Source organism: Amphiura filiformis, chromosome 14 (genome assembly GCF_039555335.1).
Source record: "Amphiura filiformis chromosome 14, Afil_fr2py, whole genome shotgun sequence".
Lineage (NCBI taxonomy): Eukaryota > Metazoa > Echinodermata > Ophiuroidea > Amphilepidida > Amphiuridae > Amphiura > Amphiura filiformis.
The window spans coordinates 62,353,746-62,375,919 of record NC_092641.1 but is presented as its reverse complement, the minus strand read 5'-3'; the positions used below and the strand labels follow the sequence as shown (position 1 = coordinate 62,375,919).

Here is a 22,174-nt window from a genome sequence, read left to right as displayed (position 1 = left end):
AATTATCTTGAGATAATCAATTATCTCAGGATAATCAATTATCTCAGGATAATTGATTATCTCAGGATAATTGATTATCTCAGGATAATTGATTATCTCAGGATAATTGATTATCTCAGGATAATTGATTATCTCAGGATAATTGATTATCTCAGGATATTTGCTTGCTATTCAAAGACAAGATTCCTCATCCTGCTTGGAAGTCGATGGACAGCGACTTGGGAAATTCCCTGAGGTATGGGGCCAGGAGATGGTCAGGGGCGACTTCCCATTCAAAACTGCCCTGCCCTGCTCCACATAAGTCGGCGAGGCATAATAGTCCATTTGAATTACTCAAAAGAGTGACGTCGGTGCAAATAATATCTATTAAAATTTAAATCGGATGAGTTGGCTCAAATTACTGCAGTGTTTTTACATGCATTTAAAAGCTGTAAAGCTTACTACAAAAAACATTAAAGTGCAAAGTATACTGACGTCTCTCTCTCTCTCGAGGAGAGATACATAATACAATATACATGTCCAGATCACTAGCTAGTAGAGGATTACGGTTAGGGTCTGTGCAATAATTGAGCCCTGGGGAGGGTAAAATTGTGGGGGGCAAGAAATTTTTGGCGTGCCGAAAGGGGGGGGGCAAGCAATTTTGGTAAGCCGAGAGGGGGCCAAGCAATTTTGGCACACATTCACGGGGCATTCAAAGTTTGAAAATTGGGATCCCAAAAATTTGGCATGTTCAAAGGGGGGCAAAGATTTTTGGCGGGCCAAGAGGGGGGAGGGCAAGCGATTTTTGGCGGGCTGAGAGGGGGGTAAGCGATTTTTGGTGATCCGTTTGGGGGGCTCATAATTTATTGCACAGCCCCTTAATATTGATCCAGCTCCCCGTACTACAATTACCATGGCCGGGGGGTCAGCATGGTCAGTGTTTTATAATCCCGGGGGTTTAATATACACTGACATAGTGACGCTGTCTTTATAATAGATGGATGATTATTGTAAGCTATTGTAGACTGATTATTTTATAGACATTGTGCACTGATCAGTGTCATAGACATAGCATGCATTGCATTGGATGTGCTCACCGGGGTGCTCACTCCCCGGCTCACTCCTGTGAGTGTTGTACTATTTTAAGCTTTCACTTCAGCATCAGACAGTGCATCATATGACCCTACGAAAACAGTGAGCTCGACTAATTATTCCGTACACTCACCTCAAATTTAAAATTATGCTCAAGTTGTCATCACGTTTGTAAACAGAGCTGTCTTTGTTTGTTTGTAAACAGAAGTACTGACTTCTCCGTGCTTCGTTCTGACTTTGTTATTGTACATCAACAAAAACATGGATCTCGCCGTAAACACACCACTTTCCTAAAATTTGTGAGTAAGTCTGTATATAATCACGTGATAAGGATATCGGGAACAAGGGCAAGATCTGGGTTGCTGCAATCCAAGATGACGAATCGCAAATATCCGACTCTTACACAGCATAGAAATAACGATACGTTATACGCTCATAATGACAGATGCTTTTCATAGCTAGTAGCAGAGAGCAAATTAAGGGATTTTTAAAAAACGCGCGAAAGTCAAAATTTGACGGTTTTTTACTCAAAATCTACTCGGTGCACATCTTGTGCGCCGGGCAGATTCCTTTTAAATACATTTTACTTTCTCTGTGTTAATTTTTATCTCCCATGGATATCTGGTTTAAAAGAAATCGATCGACACAAGTTATGGCTAAAAACGGACTTTTAGCGGATATATTGCATAGGTTTGTACAGGGCCCAAAATCTACTTTGCCTAAATTTAGTGTTATTTTGTCAATATGATGGGACGTCCTTTGCCGCCTGGATAAAATCATAGATATCAAAGGATCATGATTATTGCACAGCACCCTCCCATGTACAAACATAACTAATTCTTATTTATTTATTCATTTATTTATTTATTTATTTATTTATTTATTTTTTATTTATTTGTTTATTTTTTATTTATTTATTTATTTATTTATTTATTTATTTATTTTTATTTTTTTTTATTTTTTTTATTTATTTATTTTTTTATTTATTTTTTTTTTATTTATTTATTTATTTATTTATTTATTTATTTATTTATTTATTTATTTATTTATTTATTTTTTTTAAATTTTTATCCGACGACCCAGATTTTGAAGAAATTAGGACCCAAATTTGTTTTTTTTTTTTTTTTTTTTTTTATTTTCTCAAATTGCAAATTATTTACAGGTTTTGGTGATTTTTGGTTTATTAAAAAACAACAACAACAAAAAAAAACCCGGCCGACCGACCGACCGATAACATCATCGGCAGCTACTCAGTTGACCTTAATGCCAGTAAGAATCACATTTCGTCATCAATATGGCCAATTAGCATGGAAATAATGAAATATAAGTTTTAAATCAGCTATATCTAGCTTTTCCGTCTTTAATTTTTTTTTTTCCGTAATGGAAAATCCAAATAAAGAGTTTATGTTTCGGGTCAAATTATTTTGCCCTTTGCAATCAATGCCACTATTTTGCAAAAACAATTTTCCCTGTAACCTGTCATTTTCGCCTATATACTTTTGCGTGCAGAATTTGTGTACATCCTGGTACCTTACATCGTTGAACACGGTATGGCGACTTGTAGATGTCACGTGCGTATTTATAAAAGCGCATTTACATACCCGAAGTACACTGTTTATGCTAGTATAATTGAAATCTGCGGTATATTCAAAATTTGCTAACACATTAAAAAATCGGTGCTATATAGATATCCAAATTTAACTAAATTTGTGTTAAATTTTAATTATAATATAGGTTCCGTTTTTCGGCGAAAATTGGTATATACATGGGTCTTACTCCAAAATTAATTTACAAACCCAAAATTCTGCTACAAAATCCCAAAGATTGTTTATTAGTATTGGTTAGGCCAAAAAAAAAAAAAAGGGTTTGTCTCAAAGCTCACGAGAGATTTAAAAACAAATGCGAAATGCGATTTTTTTTTTTATTCCCGACTTTTTTTCATGGTATTTTGAGAAAAAAGTCTGATTTTCGCCGATTTTTTTTGAAAAAACTAAAAAAAATTTCCGCATTTCTTTTTTGTCAAATCGTGCGATTTTACAAACGCGCGCGCAAGCTTTGAGACAAACTTTTTTTGGCCTTATATACCACAAAATAGGCCTGGGCGATGCATAAAAGTACGACGTGTGGCTATTTTTTGTGGGGTATCTGAAAAGGCTGCATTAAAATCACTGAAATTGACCAAGTTATATAGCAAAAAACAAACTGATATTTTTGGTTTTGTAGCTTTGAAATATTTTTGTTGAAATATTACCCACTTAGAAATTAATTTAAAATGACGAATCCATCCAATCAAATACTTCCCTGCAATTTGCACTGCCCATTGTCGACGATGATATGGGAGGAGGAGGCATAATGTGAAAACCTGAGAGCAAGAAGACCGTAAGTCCACTTGGCCCCTGAACATGTATACACTCAAGTTACGTATATTTCTTAGGGTTTGATAATGTGTAATACATGTTCAGGGGCCAAAACCTCATGAAAGATTGTGAAAGATCTGTTTTGGCCCCTTAACATGTATTAAACATTATCAAACTATAAGAAACTACGTAACTTTAGTGTATACATGTTCAGGGGCCAAGTGGGCTTACGGTCTTCTTGCGCTCAGGTCTTCATGTACGGGTCATTTCCCACCAAACGCGGGCTTTAATCATCGGTTCCCAATTAATAAGGCCAAGTAAAATGAAAAACATATTTCACGTCCGGGTTTTTGAAAATCGGTGTAAACACCCATAAATTAGCTGTTTTAGCACTAGACAATAATGCCTGGAAAAAGGAGGAGGCCTCTTTTTATTTGTTGTTCTGAGAGATAGGCCCCTCTAACTATCACAAAACCTTATAAAAAGTGTTTCTTGTATATTAGCAAGGCTATAGAAAGCATCTCTACTTCCTAGACATATTTTTTGAAAAGTTATAACTGAATTATAAAAAAAAAATATTAGAAACCTCAAAAAAGGAAGCGGAAGGGGACGTGAAACATGTTTTATTTTTTATTTGGCCTAAACATAAATCACACAAAAATTGCCCAATTGTAGGCACATTTGCTGGCCTCTTCAGATAACCCCGTCCCCATTGCCCCTCGCGAAAATAACTGTTGCTGCCACTGCAATTGCAAATATACTTTGATTTATTAATATTTCATATCTGCAGATATGGGTGGTACATTATTGAAGAACAAAGTGCCTGTCGACATAGTCGACGAGGGACCTATTCATATGCTTGGTATTGATACGTTGTTGGTTATATTCAACTACTTGTCTCTATACGACAAATTAATGGCAATGAGGTAAGAAAAATTAATGTATTTGAGAGGTTTCGATTTCTAAACGCCGTGATTGTCCATGTACGCCAATCCTTATAATCAAAATCACTCTCCTGTGACGGAACGAGGTTGATTATTTAGCCAGTATCGACGATTCGACACGTATCAAATGAACGTGCGGGTAACATAGAAAATGCACACACTATGTCCGTTTTACATTTCAAGAATATTGAACATACCAAGGAAAGTGTAACTATTAATATAATCTATTTTATTTTTAAGAAATCATTGCAATATAGCAACAGTGAGGGCAAATATTTTACTTCATTCATACGTGTGGTTTAAACGTAGATATTATTCATTAAAATGATTGTGAGATCGGCCGTAAACAAGATACTGCGATTTGCACCGTTAATGCAAAAGCACGGAGTATATGCACGTTGGACGTCGAATTGACAGTTTCTACGGGGATCATACGGATCATGCAAAGGGACCAATTGCCCACACAAAAACGTATAATTTTGAAAATATAGTCATGATATATGCATATCGTGGATTGTCTTTTTTCTACAGAAATATTAGGGTTTTTTTGCAATTAAATCATAATAATTCGGAAAGCACTGAATTATACGTGTTAATATTGAGACCGCTAGGAGGCCTGTAAAGACGCCATCCTGTGACCAAAATTTAGTCACAAGCAATCGGGATCACAAGAGGTCCGAACGCCGTATGCGAAAATTGTTGGTTGAGTATGTACAGCCATATTCGATGCTTAAGTTGCTTTGTATGGAACGTGCCGCGTATGGAACATCGCAATCTCACTATCCATCTGAATACGACCCTCGCGAAAATATAGAGATTCAAAATTGTGAAACGTGATGAATTTAACATTATTTTAAGTGACTAAAATGAAGTATACAACTGGTTTGTTTTAATCTGTAATATTGATTTGTTACAGGGTAAACAAGAAATGGCATGAGATAATCAAACACCATGCTGCCTGGACTGCCATCGACTTCAGAGACAAAGGTCCCAACAGGAAGGTCAAAGATTCTAAAAAACGATACAGGCGGTTTATATCAAACAATGGCCCAAACGTGTTTGAGTATCGAGAGTGTGACAATGAATGGCAATTTCAATGAACGAAAAAAGACGTGTTAAAGTTCATGGCTCTTTATGCTGGCATAGGTTTGCAAGAGATTTATCTAAACTTAAATGTAGTCAGTGATGCAATTATGAGTCATTTACGCATCAACTGTCCTAATATACATACGCTTGGATTGGGTGTCAATACACCGATTATGTGGCACAGGTTCCGTGGTGTAAATCGCACGCAAATCGTGACCCGTAAATTTCACAATTGCGCTTTATGTACAATGGACGAAGGATATCATAACGACTATGGAAAACTTCAACGATTGGACCTACACCATGAGCATGATTCTGACATAATTATACCATGGTTAGAAAATTGTCCTCGTTTGCGAATACTTACCGTTACTGGCTGCAAACTATCTTTTACGTGGGTGAAGAAGTTGTCAGAACTTTCAAGTTTATGTGAGTTAAATATTACTTGTCGCTATGGTGATAGGGAATTTACCATAGCTGATGATATTCTTGCACCTCTCGGATCTCTGACATCATTAACATGCTTCAGACTGTCTTGCCTTTATATCAGGAATGATATGAACAATCTTTTACGCTCCATCGCTCATTGGACACATCTAAAAGTATTGGCTTTGGAAGGCGTGCAATTTACAATTGAAACGTTTGAGATTATGATACTGGAATTACTGAATCTAGAAACGCTCAAGTTAAGAGGGTTTTCTATTTCTTCGTCAGGGGTTAATTTGATCGGAATTCATCTAAAGAAATTAAAAACACTGGAGTTGTTCCCAATTGAGCCGAATTCGTATTCAAATTCGTTATCGACGCAATATTTTGATTTTTGTATTTCAAGTTTACAATCACTGTCATACCATCCCATGCTTGAAAACCTCGTTATCCGTGTGAGAGGCAGGTATGAGAACAGGACATTGTATGAAGTATTAAGCACACTTCCTAGGATTAAGAACGTAAAAATAATACTAGATAATATAAGTAATCATTTCAGTGGAAACTCATATCCAGTCATAAAATCCGCGGATATTGAAGTATTAGATAATCATGATGATTTGCATTCATATCAAGGAGGACTTTCTACTTGGCTCGGATATCTTTCTTCATCGGAAGTAGAAAAAGAAAAGACGAATATAATGCAAATATCTATGCCCGTGATACCCACCCCTTCACCCACCAGCCTTGTCCCCCGGCCCGCCTGCTACTAGGTGTCATGATGATAGTATTACCCGCCCCCATGCACTGGAAAACCTGAATTCTTTAATTAAAAACAACAACAAAATGAAAAAAACAAACAGGGATTCAACTGTGTACATTATCAAGTGGGTAGAGAAATTTGTCTCAAATATGATAGCAGGATTTATTCGTCGTTTTATATACCTTGCATTATACCGTTTGTCACAATACCAATATTTGTCATATATAATGAGTAATCCACCATAACAAAGTTGACAATGCAAAGAAAGCAGGAAGTTTAAAAAGCCCCCCCACCTCTGCCCACTTTTTAAATTGTTTTAATCCCATTTGTAAAATAATGATTTAATTTTAGGGGGCTACCATAATCAATTTAAAATATTTCCATTACTGTTATGTATCGTCATGTGTAGATGCGATATTTAATTTGTATGCTTCATAGAGCCACCAGTAAGGGCATTTGCCTGTTCTTGCATGGGGTAGGCCGATATCTTATATCTTATATACGGTACATGCTTTATAATATCAATTGCATGATTAATGATTGAAAACGATAGACCTGCAATGTACGTGATGCTATCGAAAACGTTGTATCTTATGAAATTACATAATGTGAACAGAGCTGGACGATTTTTAAACTTGCTGCTTTCTATTATTGTCAACGTTTGTATGATTTTTTTTTTTTTTTTTTTTATTTATTTATTTCAGACATATTTAAAGAGGGTAGCCAAGATCAGTGATCCAGCACTGCTTTACACAAGGGCCCTCTGTACATGACATCAAGAAAATACAAGTACAAATAAGGTTACAAAGTTACATTATAAATACATTATAAATAGGCATTAAAAGATATAGTATTTTTTAAAAGCACATAACAAATTAAGTAGCACCAAAGGGATACAAATATCATACACCAATACACAAATCATTTAACAAAAATATATTATAGCACCCAGACAAAAAGTAAAACAGATACAATCACTCTTCACTTCATACCCGATAAAATACACATGCACCCTGACACATACCAACCTCTCCAACCCCAAGACAACGGAGCACCAAATATACACCTACCACACACATTACACACACCCACCCCCCCTCAGAGCACCAAATACACACCCCTGTCACAACACACTAAGCCAAAAAACATACAATATCCGCACACAAACACAACACTTTGCTATACACACCCCACGACATACCTGACACACCTTCATTGACACCCCACTAACGTTCATCATACACAACCAAGGCTCAACACACACCCAAAAGATGCACACACGTCCTTCATACCTCCGCATATATACGTACGCCCATACAGACACCACCTATTCACTCAGCCCCCCCCCCCCACACACACACATACCCCTACCCAAGGAAAATAAATAAATAGATTAAAAAACAAATAAAAATAATTATTTAAAAATAAATGAAAATTCATGAACCTGAGTCAAGTATAAAGGCCTTCAAGTTCTTTTTAAATACCTGTATACTGGTTGAATGTTTGATATGGCAAGGAAGATGATTCCACAGTCCTGCCCCGTGTTTCCTGAAAGTACGCCTTCCCCAGTCAGTTCTGCTGCGTCCAATATAGATGTTATTTGAACTCATGGATCTTGTACCATAACTGTGGGTTTTCATGCTATTAACGATGTTATGCGCCAGGTAATCCGGGGCAAGGCCATGTACACATCTGTAAATAAGAGTTAAAGTAAAATAGTCAGCACGTTGTCTTACAGTCATCCATTTCAGTTCATCGTATATTGCACTAACATGTTTGTCCCGTACTTTACACCTTAATGTTACTCTAGCAACATGATTTTGGAGGATTTGGATTTTATTAACATGCTTATCAGCAGCAGTAGACCAAATTGGGCAGCAATAGTCAATATGAGGTAGTACAATAGCATTATAAAGCATGTTCATGGTATCCTGGTCAATGTATTGCCTAATACGTTTTAAAATACCAAGTCTTTGAGAAATTTTGGAAGCAGTTTTGTCAATGTGAGCTTTCCATTTTAGGTGAGGATCGAAAAATAGACCAAGATATTTGAAAACTTGGACCTGCTCCAACATGACCTGATTGAGGGATATATTGAGTTGAGCATCTTTTAATTTGTGGTGAGAGCCAAACAACATGACTTTGGTTTTAGAGGCATTCACAGTAAGCTTATTATTTTCCATCCAATTTGCTACACTTGAAAGCTCCTTATTAAGTACCTCCTCAATATTGGATACTGTCTTTGCATGAAACATGATTGCTGTGTCATCAGCATATAAAACAGTCTTGGCTTCAGACACAACATTGGACAAGTCATTGATGAATGAGATAAATAAAAGGGGACCAAGGATTGAACACTGGGGGACTCCAACAGTGACTTGTTTGAAGTCAGACTGAACATTATTGAGTAATGTACTTTGCTGCCTATTACTCAAGTAGTTTGAAAACCAGTCCAGCGCTCTACCCTTAATGCCCAAATGCTCTAACTTGGACAAGAGAACATTATAGTTGACGGTATCGAATGCCTTTTTCAAATCTAAAAATATGGCACCAGTCAGCTCACCATGGTCCATATTGTCAAGAATGTAGTCAGTGACATCTAGAGCAGCTGTAAGGGTAGAGTGCTGGGGGCGAAAGCCAGATTGGGTATTTGTGAGGAGATTATTTATAAGTAAATGATTATACACCTGTTGATGAATGGCTCTTTCGAGGATTTTTGATGGATTTTATTTTCTTTTTTAATAAATGTAGCCAAGCTTGAAAGTCATGTATTCAACGTGTTACGGAATAGTCCATGAAAGAAAGAAAGAAAGAAAGAAAGATAGAAAGAAGAAAGAGAAAGAAAGAAAGAAAGAAAGAAAGAAAGAAAGAAAGAAAGAAAGAAAGAAAGAAAGAAAGAAAGAAAGAAAGAAAGAAGTCGTTGATATTCCCTGTTAAAAGAACAGGGAATATCATCGACTTGTAAAAAGGTATAAACAAGGTGTATAGTTCCTTTCATGGTATGATTCTCTCGTGGTACCGATGTCTGTGTTAGATATGGACATGAACAAAATTATGAGGAATTGACATAAACGTCTCTAGAAAATGTACTCTTATGATTGACTTTATGATGATTTCAACATAATATTTTTGTACATCTCAAAAATTATTGTTATGTCTCATTTTGTTCTATAAAGTCGATGCAAATTAAGACCACCTATTCGACGTGTTCGACCGACCCATGTTTTACGAAATTGGGCAAAAAGCAAAAGAATACCGACCCAAATTCCAAATTATATGGATATTTATATTTTGGTGTATTTCAAAATATTGCAAAACTATTTACAGATGTTAGTGAGTTGAAACGATTGATCTGAAATGAAACGATTGATCTGATTGGTTCGCGCTATCTAAGAGTGTATTAAACATGCATAAAGCTTGATCTACATCCACGCGCCCACACACACCCCTACAACTTTACACCCCCCTCACACACACATCTCATAACAATATCTAGCCAAACACGCCCCCTACAACTACCCGGTCAAAAAATATTAGTAAATGATCACAATTAATAGGCATAATAATTAAAGGTCGATATATTGAGTAATTTATCATGTTAAGATGTCTTTTGTTCTATATTATGAGTGAAATTATGAGGATATTAAATAAATATTTTTTTTTAAATGGTACCCCGTAAAATCTGGTGTCCGACAGGGATGCGTCCTTTCACCTCTTCTCTTCCTCATGTATATGGATAATCATACAAGAAGCCAACCCAGATCCAGAAGTGATATCCTGTTTGCAGATTACCAATCCCTCATCTGTAATTACAGCAAACACTTTCAAGAACTGACAGATAGACTGCACACTATCTGCAAAAATATGGGATGAATATTAGCATTGGCAAAATCGAGACCATTCTGATAGGCCGATCTGCGAAAAGCCTCAACAAAATATTCCATATTATTTATTAAAAGCTATGTATTTGTCATCAGACATTAGTTTTCACTTGTTTAGTTTTCATTTGTTTGTGACGCGTTTGTGACTTCCCGCATTGATTCTTGTAACAGTCTTCTCGCTGGCCTGCCTGATAAGCAAATCCGTCGCCTTCAAATGCTGCAAAACGCAGCTGCAAGACTTGTCTCTCGTAGTAAGCGTCGTTGTCACATCACACCAATCCTCTTTCAATTGCATTGGTTGCCGGTATGCCAACGTATCCAATACAAAATAATGCTGCTGATCTTCAAATGCCTTCATGATCTTAGCCCATCGTACATGAAAGAACTTATCAAACGGTACGAGCCCGTTCGGCCCCTTCGATCGGCACAACAGAACTTACTTCAACACCAAACTGTAAGGCCACGTACCGTGTCTTATGGAGACAGAGCATTCGCGGCAGCCGCACCTACTTTATGGAACAGCATTCCTGGTAACATCAGAAATATCAACTCAATCGAACAATTCAAAACAGCTATCAAGAGCTACCTTTTCAGACAATACTATGGTTGCTAGGTTTTGTTGGTACTCTTGCATTTCAGTTTTTCCTGAACTCAATTTGTTGCTTATCATTGTGTATATTTTTGCTTGCATTATGCATGTTTTGAACTCAGTATCTTGCTTATCATTGTGTATATTTTTGCCTGCAATATTCATGTTTTTATTATGTTTCAAATCTGATTCTTTCTCTCTGCTCCACAGCCTGTCTGCTTTGTTATTCGCTCATTGCTTTCCAGTGTCGTTGTTTCTCATTTTGCATTCATGTCTTGGAGCAGTGAGAAATGTTTCTGCCATTGAGGACTTGGGAGCGACACGCCCGATGTCTGGTTTTTGCGGTTCTTTGTGTTTTTGCTCTGTAATCTTCATCAAGGCGTGTCGCTCTAGAGTCTCTCTCATCTTAGTTTTTAAATCAAGTTTCTATTTTTAACCTGTTATATTATATGTTTTTATATCTGTTTTAAATTGTTTCATAATGTGTATATTATATTGCTTGTATTTTTCTTGCCAATTCAGTTCGTTATATTTTATTGTATTCTGGCGCTTAGAGGCCGCATTTGCGTGCATTAGTGCGCCTTTTAGAAATCTCGTTTTATTATTATTATTATTATTATTTGTTTGTACATAGAATGTTCTAGAATGCTAATGATTAAAGTGATCAAGAAAGTCATATCCAGTTACATGTGGAGGTTTCTGAAAACATTTGGATAGTACTATAATGATCTTGAAGTTTCTGGAACATTCAGTGGTGGCGCTATTACAGTAACCACTTATACACACTAATGAAACTGATTGGTTTGTGTTGAGGTAATGTGCTATATTTAGAACTAATTATACAGAGAAATGAGCCTAATTGGTTTGTGGTGATTTCATGCACTATTTTTAGGATTGATGTAATGTGCCATAATTATTATATGGGATGATTAGATGTTGTAATTTACCACAAATAGTTCAGATTATTCTAGAATAGGTAAAAAATAGATATAAATAAATGAAAAACAATAAATGTAGATATTTATATAGCGCTTTATGCCGTAAACAGCCTCAAAGTGCTTTACATTTATTCCACCGTCATTAGAATATGTCAGAACCACGTTTGCAGCCTACAAGTAGCGCAGGGTCCATCAGTACAACGACTGTGACTACCCCTAACAGCTTCCCATTGCACCTGGGTGGGGTGAGGAAAGCGAGGCAAAGCGCCTTGCCCAAGGGCGCAACACGGTGGTGGGACGGGAAATCGAACGCACGCACGTCGAGCAAGCTCGTAACCACTGAGCCACCGTGCCCCTGTAAGGCCTGGAGAGTAATTGATTAGGGGAAGCTGGATGAAGTTCTAAATATCTCCATCATCGAACTGTGGTATTTTTGCTGGACTAGCATACCGGTAGTCTGTCAAGTGGAGCAGAAAGTTTGCTCAAATAGATCTCCGAGAGAGGAGTTTACGGTCAACATAGAAGACCGTTTGGAAAGCACTAGCATAGCAGTTAGGATAGAGAAAACGTAGTCATCAGGACTTTGGACTGAGATTTTGTTAAACCAGGGGTTTACCTTGGATAGACAGGATCATCTTGGACATTGCCGGATCTTGGATCAAGAACTGACACCATCAAAGGAATCTCATCAGATCGTTAGCTAATCTAGATCACCAGGTTTAGATAAGTAATCGTAATAATAAGATCTCTGTAATATTTCTAAGTTTAATTATTGTATGATTCTGTATTATTACTTGATTGACAGCCACACTGCACTAATTAATAAATAATAAGTAGTTGTATAATAAACAATGTGTTTGCGTGTTTGGTGTTGGTTGAACTCGGAAGCAGGTGATTTTGGCCTGGGTTTTTAGTGACCATAACAACATCAGAATTGGCAATTAATGCCTCACTCCAATAAGCAACAGAGTTTAAATATCTGGGAAGTCTGTTCACCGACAATAGAAAGTTGGACCGTAAATTTGACACTCGACACACTTGGTATTATATACTGCGCCAAAAAAGTATCCTTACACTTGGAAAAATAATCACGAGTTTCAAACTGAACAATATTGGGGTAAATTTGTTTTTTTAATATATGCATTTATCTAATCCTGCACATTATGACACTACACTCCCTCATTTCAAATATATAGTTTTGGTTTCTCTTTTGTTCAGAAACCAAAAATCAAGGGATTAAAAAGTAGAGCTGATCTGATCTGCAATCATAACACTATTATGCTGGGAGGACACAGTATAGGGTATATAACCAGAAGTATACAATAGCCTATTGTGCTAACATAATTATTATCATGATTGATATCGGAAATCTATCCCGCGGACGACAGTTGATGCTCTCTGTCGAAGGTAGGTGGCATATTACACTCACGAGTTGTAGGCCTAGAAATCATATACATGCGCGTATACTGAAGGATGGGGTGGGTGAGGGGAATTTGTTTGTTTGTATGAAACATAAACGATGTATGGAGATGATTTGATTATGAATTAGTTTATTATCCCCGGGAAGCACAACCCATACCTCTTTAAGAGGGGGCTCCCCTCCCTATATAACCACCTCTTTCCTAAATTACCCCTTCCCCTCCTCCTCCCCTACATTCGATATCTTCATCTCGAGCTCTCCTCCCCTTCTCTTTCACTTCCAATGCTCTCTCTCATATGTTTCTCTCTCTCCCGGCCCATATCCCCTTGCCCTCCAACCCCCCCCCACACACACACCCCAATCTTCTCCCCTCTATCTTCTACTTTTTGCAGTAAAAATTGCTTCAGTAAAAGTCATTAGGTTATTAGAGTTCATATAATGGCCTTCCATCGATTCTGGTACATGGGATTAAGGACATGAATCGATTTTGTTTATAGCACCTATACAATTACAGTAGTGGCCCTTTTGTAATGTCGAATGCAAATATTTCGATGGTCTATATATTTTCACAGTGAAATCAGCTTAGGCTATTTCGTAGTCTCAAGCCAATGCTTTCAAACTAAATCAATGCTTTCAAATGTAGACTGTTTTGTTCGACTTCTCTGCTCGTGAATATTGCACTGCGAAATTTAAACATTTCTTTTGTATACTTAGATCAGGTAACTCGAAAATCCTGTAATTTTATTCGTCACACCACTTATAAGAAACTGAAACCAAAACCGAAACTACCTGTCACAAATGTTTAGTTTTAAACAAAAGGTAGAAACAAAGAGTTCGATATCTTGTGATTCAAGTGGTTAGGCAGGACAATAGGAAACCACGTGACCAAAACCAAAACCAAAACTAAAACTATATATTTGAAATGAGGCATTGAATCCAGTGTGACTTCAAGAAGCAAAGTTACAACCTTTTGATTAGACGAAGGTGCAGTTTTAAAAGTGACAAACTGGCCTATTCAAAACTCCACACACTATAGACATCTGGTTTGAGAGTGGTGAATAGCTAACTTATAAATGCGTTTGGCTTTAATTTAAAACAAAAGGAACAAAAGAAAACTGAAACAAAAGAACTGACAAATAAAATGAAAGTTGTAAAAAGTACAGAGAAGTAAAAACTGAAATAAAAACTGCTTTAAATAACACTTCATTGAAAAAACTGTGTTGTATCTTTGTTGCGCTTGTTGGAATCTCTTTGCGCCTTATATAGACCAGTTTGTCACTTTTAAAACTGGACCTTCGTCTATTCAATTGCTTGTAACTTTACTTCTTGAGGTCACATTGGATCAAATGTTGTGTCATAATGTGCAGGATTAGATAGTACATCTATTAAAAAAACAAATTTACCCCAATATTGTTCAGTTTTGAAATTGTGATTATTTACCCAGCTGAACCTATGGATGCCAAACGGACTATCATCAATGCAATGTTCACACCTACATTGTGCTACCAGGCACAAACATGCTCTGTGACAGGAAAACGTAAAGGAAAATAAAAACATGTGAGACGAAATGCCTTTTTATAACGTTAAAAAACCGTTTCACTTTGGTTTCGAAAACGTTTCAATATTGCGTTTTAAAAACGTAAAAGTGTTGAGTTTTGAATACGTTTTAGTAACGTTTTCATGTAACGTTTTCAAAACGCCATTATAACGTTAAAAAACATCAGTTTGGTTACGAATACGTTTCAATATTACGTTTTAAAAACGTAAAATGTGGCGTTTTCCAAGCGTTTTAGTAACGTTTTTAAAAAATTGTTAAAAAACCGTTCGGGAGTGTTTGTGTTATCTTTGGGGAACAACAATGTAACGAACATGGAAGTTTGTAAATACATTTTTGTTAAGTATCAAAAAACAGTTTAACAATAATTCTTTACCGTACTTCTACAGCAAACGATGCGACGTTATGGTTACATCCGTACATGATCCGTATAATGTTTTGTGATTGGAGTCCAGACGCAAACTCTGTAGTAAAACATGAAGCCGTGTGTTGTTATACATCAGCCATGGCTGATAAACTTACACCATTAGCTAACGTATGACCCCAACAGCTCCATGTTCCTATAGGCCATTGTTAAGTTTCTTCTTACTGGCTGCAGGCTGCAGGCTGCAACATCAAACATGTCTACCCCGGGTATCTACCTGTTTGGATTATGATAAAAGTGTAAAAATATACTTTAATTTACCCGAAAATGTCACTTTTTTGGAAAATATTACAGTATCCGATTCCAACAGTTATAAGTCAGCTCTGAGTCATGAGAGTGTAATGCAGAAACAAAACAAAAAACATGCAACGTTATATTCCAAAAGAACATTTGGTCCCCAAACTTGGTCAAAGATGTGTATAGGCCTATACACAGACATTTAAGTCATTTCTCCATAATAATCCTGAAGCAGAGCGACGAGTTGATTTGAAATTTAAATATCAATATACATGATTGTAATAATATAACCGCCAGATTGTCCAGTGCGATATTTACATGTTTGGCACACCAAAAGGGAGGGGGCAAAGGTTTTTTTGGCCCGTCAAAAAGGGGGGGGCAATGATTTTTTGGCACGGCCAAAGGGGGGGAAGCAATTTTTGGCAGACCATTTTGAGAATTCACCACCCTGGGGTACACATAATCATTGCACCACCCTTTAATCTCTCACACATGGGGGTGTAGATTTCAAATGGAGTCACCCATTCATGTAACTCCATTTGAAATTCGCAGTACCTGTCCATGTGTATCGGGGGTGTGCAGATTTCAATCAGGAGTTAGGAGCAATAAATTAAAGAGATATGAAGCTATATGAGATGATATGCGAGACATTAGGGTGACTGAAAAGGCGTCAGTTTCCTAATCAGTTGGCACCCATTCAGGTAACCCCTTACTTGAGGTCAAGTCTTCCATAAGGGGTGTATGAATTTTAATTGGAATAACCCATGTAGGAGGAAATTCAAATTGTCTAAATTTACGTGACAGAATTGTTTTCGATGCAGATATTGAAAAAATATTCTTGTGGATGACCCTTTTCAGGAGCTACAGGGTATATCAAAATAATTGGTACCCATCAATGTTGGTGTTCATTGAAAAGCCCGCCTCTTGAAATGTCCAGAATGTATAGTTTATGACTTGTTTTACAATTAATCTACTAATTATTTGGATCTTATGTTGAATTTTTATGTGTCAGTCTCATCGATTACCAATGAATACTGATGAGTACCAATCATTTTGATACAACTTGTAGGAAACAATAGATAATAGAGATAATTATTTTTTGGTATGGGAGTCATTAGGAAGACTGAAAAGGCGTTAGTTTTTCCTAATTCAGATGGCGTCAAATAGCGTCATACAGGTACAAGTACAATTTGCTTACTCAACCTTCTGGTTTTTGTGCAAAAGATTACCTTGAACTTGAACCAAAGTTGAAAAAGGAAGGTCACAGTGATTGTATTATTATTACCCACAAACAAGCGTACTATGCAGTATACTTACACTGAAAAACAAATGACAAGTTACTGTTGTGGATGACCTTTTTCAGGAGCTAGTAAACAATAGATAATAGAGATAATTATGAGATGATATGGGAGTCATTTATAGGAAGACTGAAAATGCGTTAGTTTCCTAATTCAGACGGCGTCAAATAGCGTCATACAGGTACAAGTACATTTTGCTTACTCACCCTTCTGGTTTATGTGCAAAAGATTACCTTGAACTTGAACCAAAGTTCCAATGTTGAAAAAGGAAGGTCACAGCGATTGTATTATTACCCAGTCAAGTGTTACACACAAGCTAAGCATTCAATATGCCGTATACATGTACTTACACTGATAAACAAATGACAAGTTACTGTTGTCGTTTTCTGCCGCCATTTTGTTAAGGAAATAGTTTGTGGGATCAGTTAATATCATCTATTCTATCAGGTAAGTCTTGGTTTATGTGAGTCTGTTATTCATTCTATTTTTGTTTAGATTCTTGACGAAGACAATTCACGTAACGTGCCCGATGTTAACATGTACTTTTATGATTTATTAGTATAGCGCAAAACCCCAATATATGTATAACCGTATATGTATTATAGGCAAGGAAGATAACTATGGAAGCGGCAAGATCTAATTAGCATGAACCATGTTGTTATTAAAATTACTTATTATATTATAATAATACTGAGTTCTAACGGTTAGATGTGCAGAAAACACATCTGTCTGCATTTAAGATATACATGAAATTTCATAAAAGACATAAACATTTTAGGTCTTTTGGGAAATGTATGTATGTATTCAATATGAAAGGTCAAAATTTCCAATTATTGATGGTAGGCTTTTCATCCCAGCTACATTATATAAACTACAAACCATTAGATTTATAAAGTTAAAATCGAGGATGTATTCCATAGTGGCGTATAGTGGAGTACCGGGAATAAACAACTTCTCGAGAACGGATTTGAAGAAATTCCGAATTAAAATCGAGTTGCGTATAAATTGGACATTCATTATAATTATTTTGTAAATGATGTGACATTTCTACGGAGCCCCTGAAGTGGCATATTATAAATAATTTTTTGGATTTTTTTGTGGGAAATTATCTCGAGATAATAAAATTACCTCGAGAGTGAATTGATTTTTTTCGGTATTAAAGCTAACGATTACAGGTTTCTTGACATACCAAAATATATTTGCTCAATTTATCTAAAATAAGAGAAAACGAGGGCGCAATGAGGGTTCAGTTTATTTGGGGGATACCCTGTATCAAAGCTAAAATATACTACTAGTTCCACGAATCCATGCACCCTAATATTTCCCTGCATTTGGTACTGCCCAGTGGTAGTGCTATGTGCAGGAGAGGTCGGGAGGGCCTCTCCAGATTTCACCGTCCCCATTGCCATTCGGATACCTGTTGCTGCTACGGCCAACTCCCTTTGATTAATCTTTATATCTTTAATTATCATATCGACAGAAATGGGTACTGCATTATTGAAGAACAAAGTGCCTGTCGACATAGTCGACGAGGGACCTATTCATATGCTCAATATCGATACATTGTTGGTTATATTCAACTACTTGTCTCTATACGACAAATTAATGGCAATGAGGTAAGAAAAAATAATGTATTTGAGAGGTTGCGATTTTCAAACGCCGTGATTGTCCATGTACGCCAATCTTTATAATCAAAATCACTCTTCTGTGACGGAACGAGGTCGATTATTTAGCCAGTATCGATGATTCGACACGTATCAAATGAACGTGCGGGTAACATAGAAAATGCACACAATATGTCGGTTTTACATTTCAAGAATATTGAACATACCAAGGAAAGTCTAACTATTAATATCTATTTTATTTTTAAGAAATCATTGCAATATAGCAACAGTGAGGGCGAATATTTTACTTCATTCATACGTGTGGTTTAAACGTAGATATTATTCATTAAAATGATTGTGAGATCGGCCGTAAAAAAGATATTGCGATTTGCACAGTTAATGCAAAAGCACGGAGTATATGTACGTTGGACGTCGAATTGACAGTTTCTACGGGGATCATACGGTTTTTTGTTTTGTTTGTTTGTTTTATTTCTTCTTTAACCTGGGACACTCAATCAGTTGAAAACACAATTAATCATCTGTTCTTCCTTGAAGCCCAGGGATCAATACAACATTTACATAACATAATTATTTTAAAAGGTTTTAAAAATACTACATAGATTCAAATACACGATAATATTGCAAATTTAGATAAATACAATGCTTACAAAATAAATCAAATTACAATGTAACTTTATAACATGTTTAAAATACTAAATACTACATACATAGGCAAAGCATATAGAATAAAGAATCAATAAGAACCCAATAAGCATTAAAACTACTTAAAAGATAAGACACTACAAAAATCAACCTATGAACCAGCATAGCTATAAAACATTAATATTATTCAAAACTATCGATTGCACCAAATACAAACTAAATAACGGTTCAGGCAAAGTGACCAATTGTCCACATAAAAACGTATCATTTTGAAAATTGTCTTAAATCTACAGAAATATTAGGGTTTTTGTAATCATAATAATTCGGAAAGCACTGAACTATACGTGATAATATTGAGACCGCTAGGAAACCTGTAAAGACGCCTTCCTGTGACCAACATTTAGTCACAAGCAATCGGGATCACAAGAGGTCCGAACGCCGTATGCAAAAATTGTTGGTTGAGTATGTACAGCCATATTCGATGCTTTGGGTGCGAGAGGTCCCGGGTTCAATTCCCGGACGAGCCCCCAATTCGTATGGAACGTGCCGCGTATGGAACATCGCAATCTCACCATCCATCTGAATACGACCCTCGCGAAAATATAGAGATTCAAAATTGTGAAGCCTGATGAATTTAACATTATTTTAAGTGACTAAAATGAAGTATACAACTGGTTTTTTTAATCTGTAATATTGATTTGTTACAGGGTAAACAAGAAATGGCATCAGATAATCAAACACCATGCTGCCTGGACTGTCATCGACTTCAGAGACAAAGGTCCCAACAGGAAGGTCAAAGATTCTCAAAAACGATACAGGCGGTTTGTATCAAACAATGGCCCGGACGTGTTTGAGTATCGAGAGTGTGACAATGAATGGCAATTTCCAATGAACGAAAAAGATGTGCTTAACTTCATGTCTCTTTATGCTGGCAAAGGTTTGCAAGAGATTTATCTAAATTTAAATGTAGTCAGCGATGCAATTATGAGCTATTTACGCATCAACTGTCCTAATGTACACACACTTGGATTAGGTGTCAGTACACCGATTGTGTGGCACAGGCTCCGTGGTGTAAATCGCACGCAAATCGTGACGCGTAAATTTCACAATTGCGCTTTATGTACAATGGACCAAGGATATCATAACGACTATAGAACCCTTCAACGATTGGACCTACACCATTACTCATCATATGACTTGTATGAGCATGATTCTGAAATCATTATACCATGGTTAGAAAATTGTCCTCGTTTGCAAATAATTACCGTTACTGGCTGCAAACTATCTCTCACGTGGGTGAAGAAGTTGTCAGAACTAACAAATTTATGTGAGTTAAATATTACTTGTCGCTATGGTGATAGGGAATTTACCATAGCTGATAATATTTCTGCTACTCTCGGATCTCTGACATCGTTAACATCCTTCAGACTATCTTGCCTCAACATATATGGCCATGTCGTTACATATATCCCCGCATATATCAGGGATGATATGAACAACGATAATCTTTTACGCTCCATCGCTCATTGGACACATCTAAAAGTATTGGCTTTGGAAGGCGTGCAATTTACAGTTGAAGCGTTTGAGATTATGATACTGGAATTACTGAATCTAGAAACGCTCAAGTTAGGAGGGATTTCTGTAACTTCGTCAGGGGTTAATTTGATCGGAATTCATCTAAAGAAATTAAAAACACTGGAGTTGTTTCAGATTGAGTCGTATTCATTTTCGTATTCAAATTCGTTGTCGACGCGGTATTTTGATTTTTGTGTTTCAAGTTTACAATCACTGTCATACCATCCCATGCTTGAAAACCTCGTAGTCCGTGTGAGAGGCAGGTATGAGAACAGGATATTATATGAAGTATTAAGCACACTTCCTAGGATTAAGAACGTAAAAATAATACTAGATGATATAAATCATCATTTCAGTGGAACCGCATATTCAGTCATAAAATCCGCGGATATTGAAGTATCAGAAAGCCGTAAATATAAATACCCTATTTCTGCATCAGTCATAGAAGAGGAAAATAGAGGAAATTATAGTACAGTTGCTCCCAAACCTGTGCCCTCCCCATATTAAAAAGAAAATGTATCGAGTATAGTTCCGGCTACTCTACGGGATAGCATCCGGTAGGTATTCTGCAGCTATCCGAAAGTATCCGCTAGTACTAGTTAGATATTATATACTTCATTATTCTTGTTCATTGATTGGTTAAAAGTGGATCAAATTACCAAACATTGTTCTACCATCAGTACTCCAATCCGTAAATAGTACATCTAGACCGTAAATAGTATTTGCAATGTCCCGGATGAGCCGCAAATAGTACCTCCAAGCCGTAAATAGTAATTTTGACCATGCCTTCCGCGTGCGCGCATTTGTTGCAACGGAACTGTTCACGCACGCGAAACTGCCATAGCGTGATTTCGCGTTGCTGTAATTGGTTAGCCCGATTTTAGCCTATTCGATTTTTTTGAAGGGCAAAATATAGGTTGTGCTTAAATTGGTCGTGCTGTTCACTCAGGATAGAAGCTGGGGAGTCAAAACGTCAAATAATTTTCTTTTAACCAATCAATGAACAAAGAACATATTAATGAAGTAAGTAAATGAGTTCCTCTGATTCAAAGGATTATACTGATGTACAAGAATTTTTTACAGTGTATTCTATTTCTGGACATTACAGGTATGATTGTATTGGGTGACATTTTTGAACAGAACGTTATATTTTATCTGAATTTTAGTATAAGCTTAAGAACATTGTACAATGTATATCAAACCATGGAGTACGTTGAATTCTGCACCCAAGACGAAATGGTGCTCTTGTAATGCATGGAATAATGTAAATATGTATAATGTTTTGAGCATGCAATTGAGCATTCATTATGTATACACACTGCTAGTAAATTTATTGATTAGTA

The 22,174-nt window shown here is 36.5% G+C and overlaps 1 protein-coding gene across 3 annotated transcripts in view; it reads left to right on the top strand.

The window, feature by feature from the left end:
* Positions 1–22,174, top strand: part of LOC140170414 (uncharacterized) — a 32,138-nt gene extending 9,964 nt beyond the window's left edge. Inside the window, exons 2-4 of one of the 3 annotated variants that reach the window (XM_072193786.1) lie at positions 4,219–4,354; positions 18,470–18,605; positions 19,964–22,174. In XM_072193786.1, the coding sequence (XP_072049887.1) occupies positions 4,221–4,354; positions 18,470–18,605; positions 19,964–20,110 (417 nt within the window). In that variant the 5' untranslated portion in view covers positions 4,219–4,220 and the 3' untranslated portion in view covers positions 20,111–22,174. Of the gene's footprint in view, positions 1–4,218; positions 4,355–16,880; positions 17,437–18,469; positions 18,606–19,963 lie in introns of those variants that run through there. The other 2 variants (XM_072193784.1, XM_072193785.1) reach the window with 2 other exon arrangements.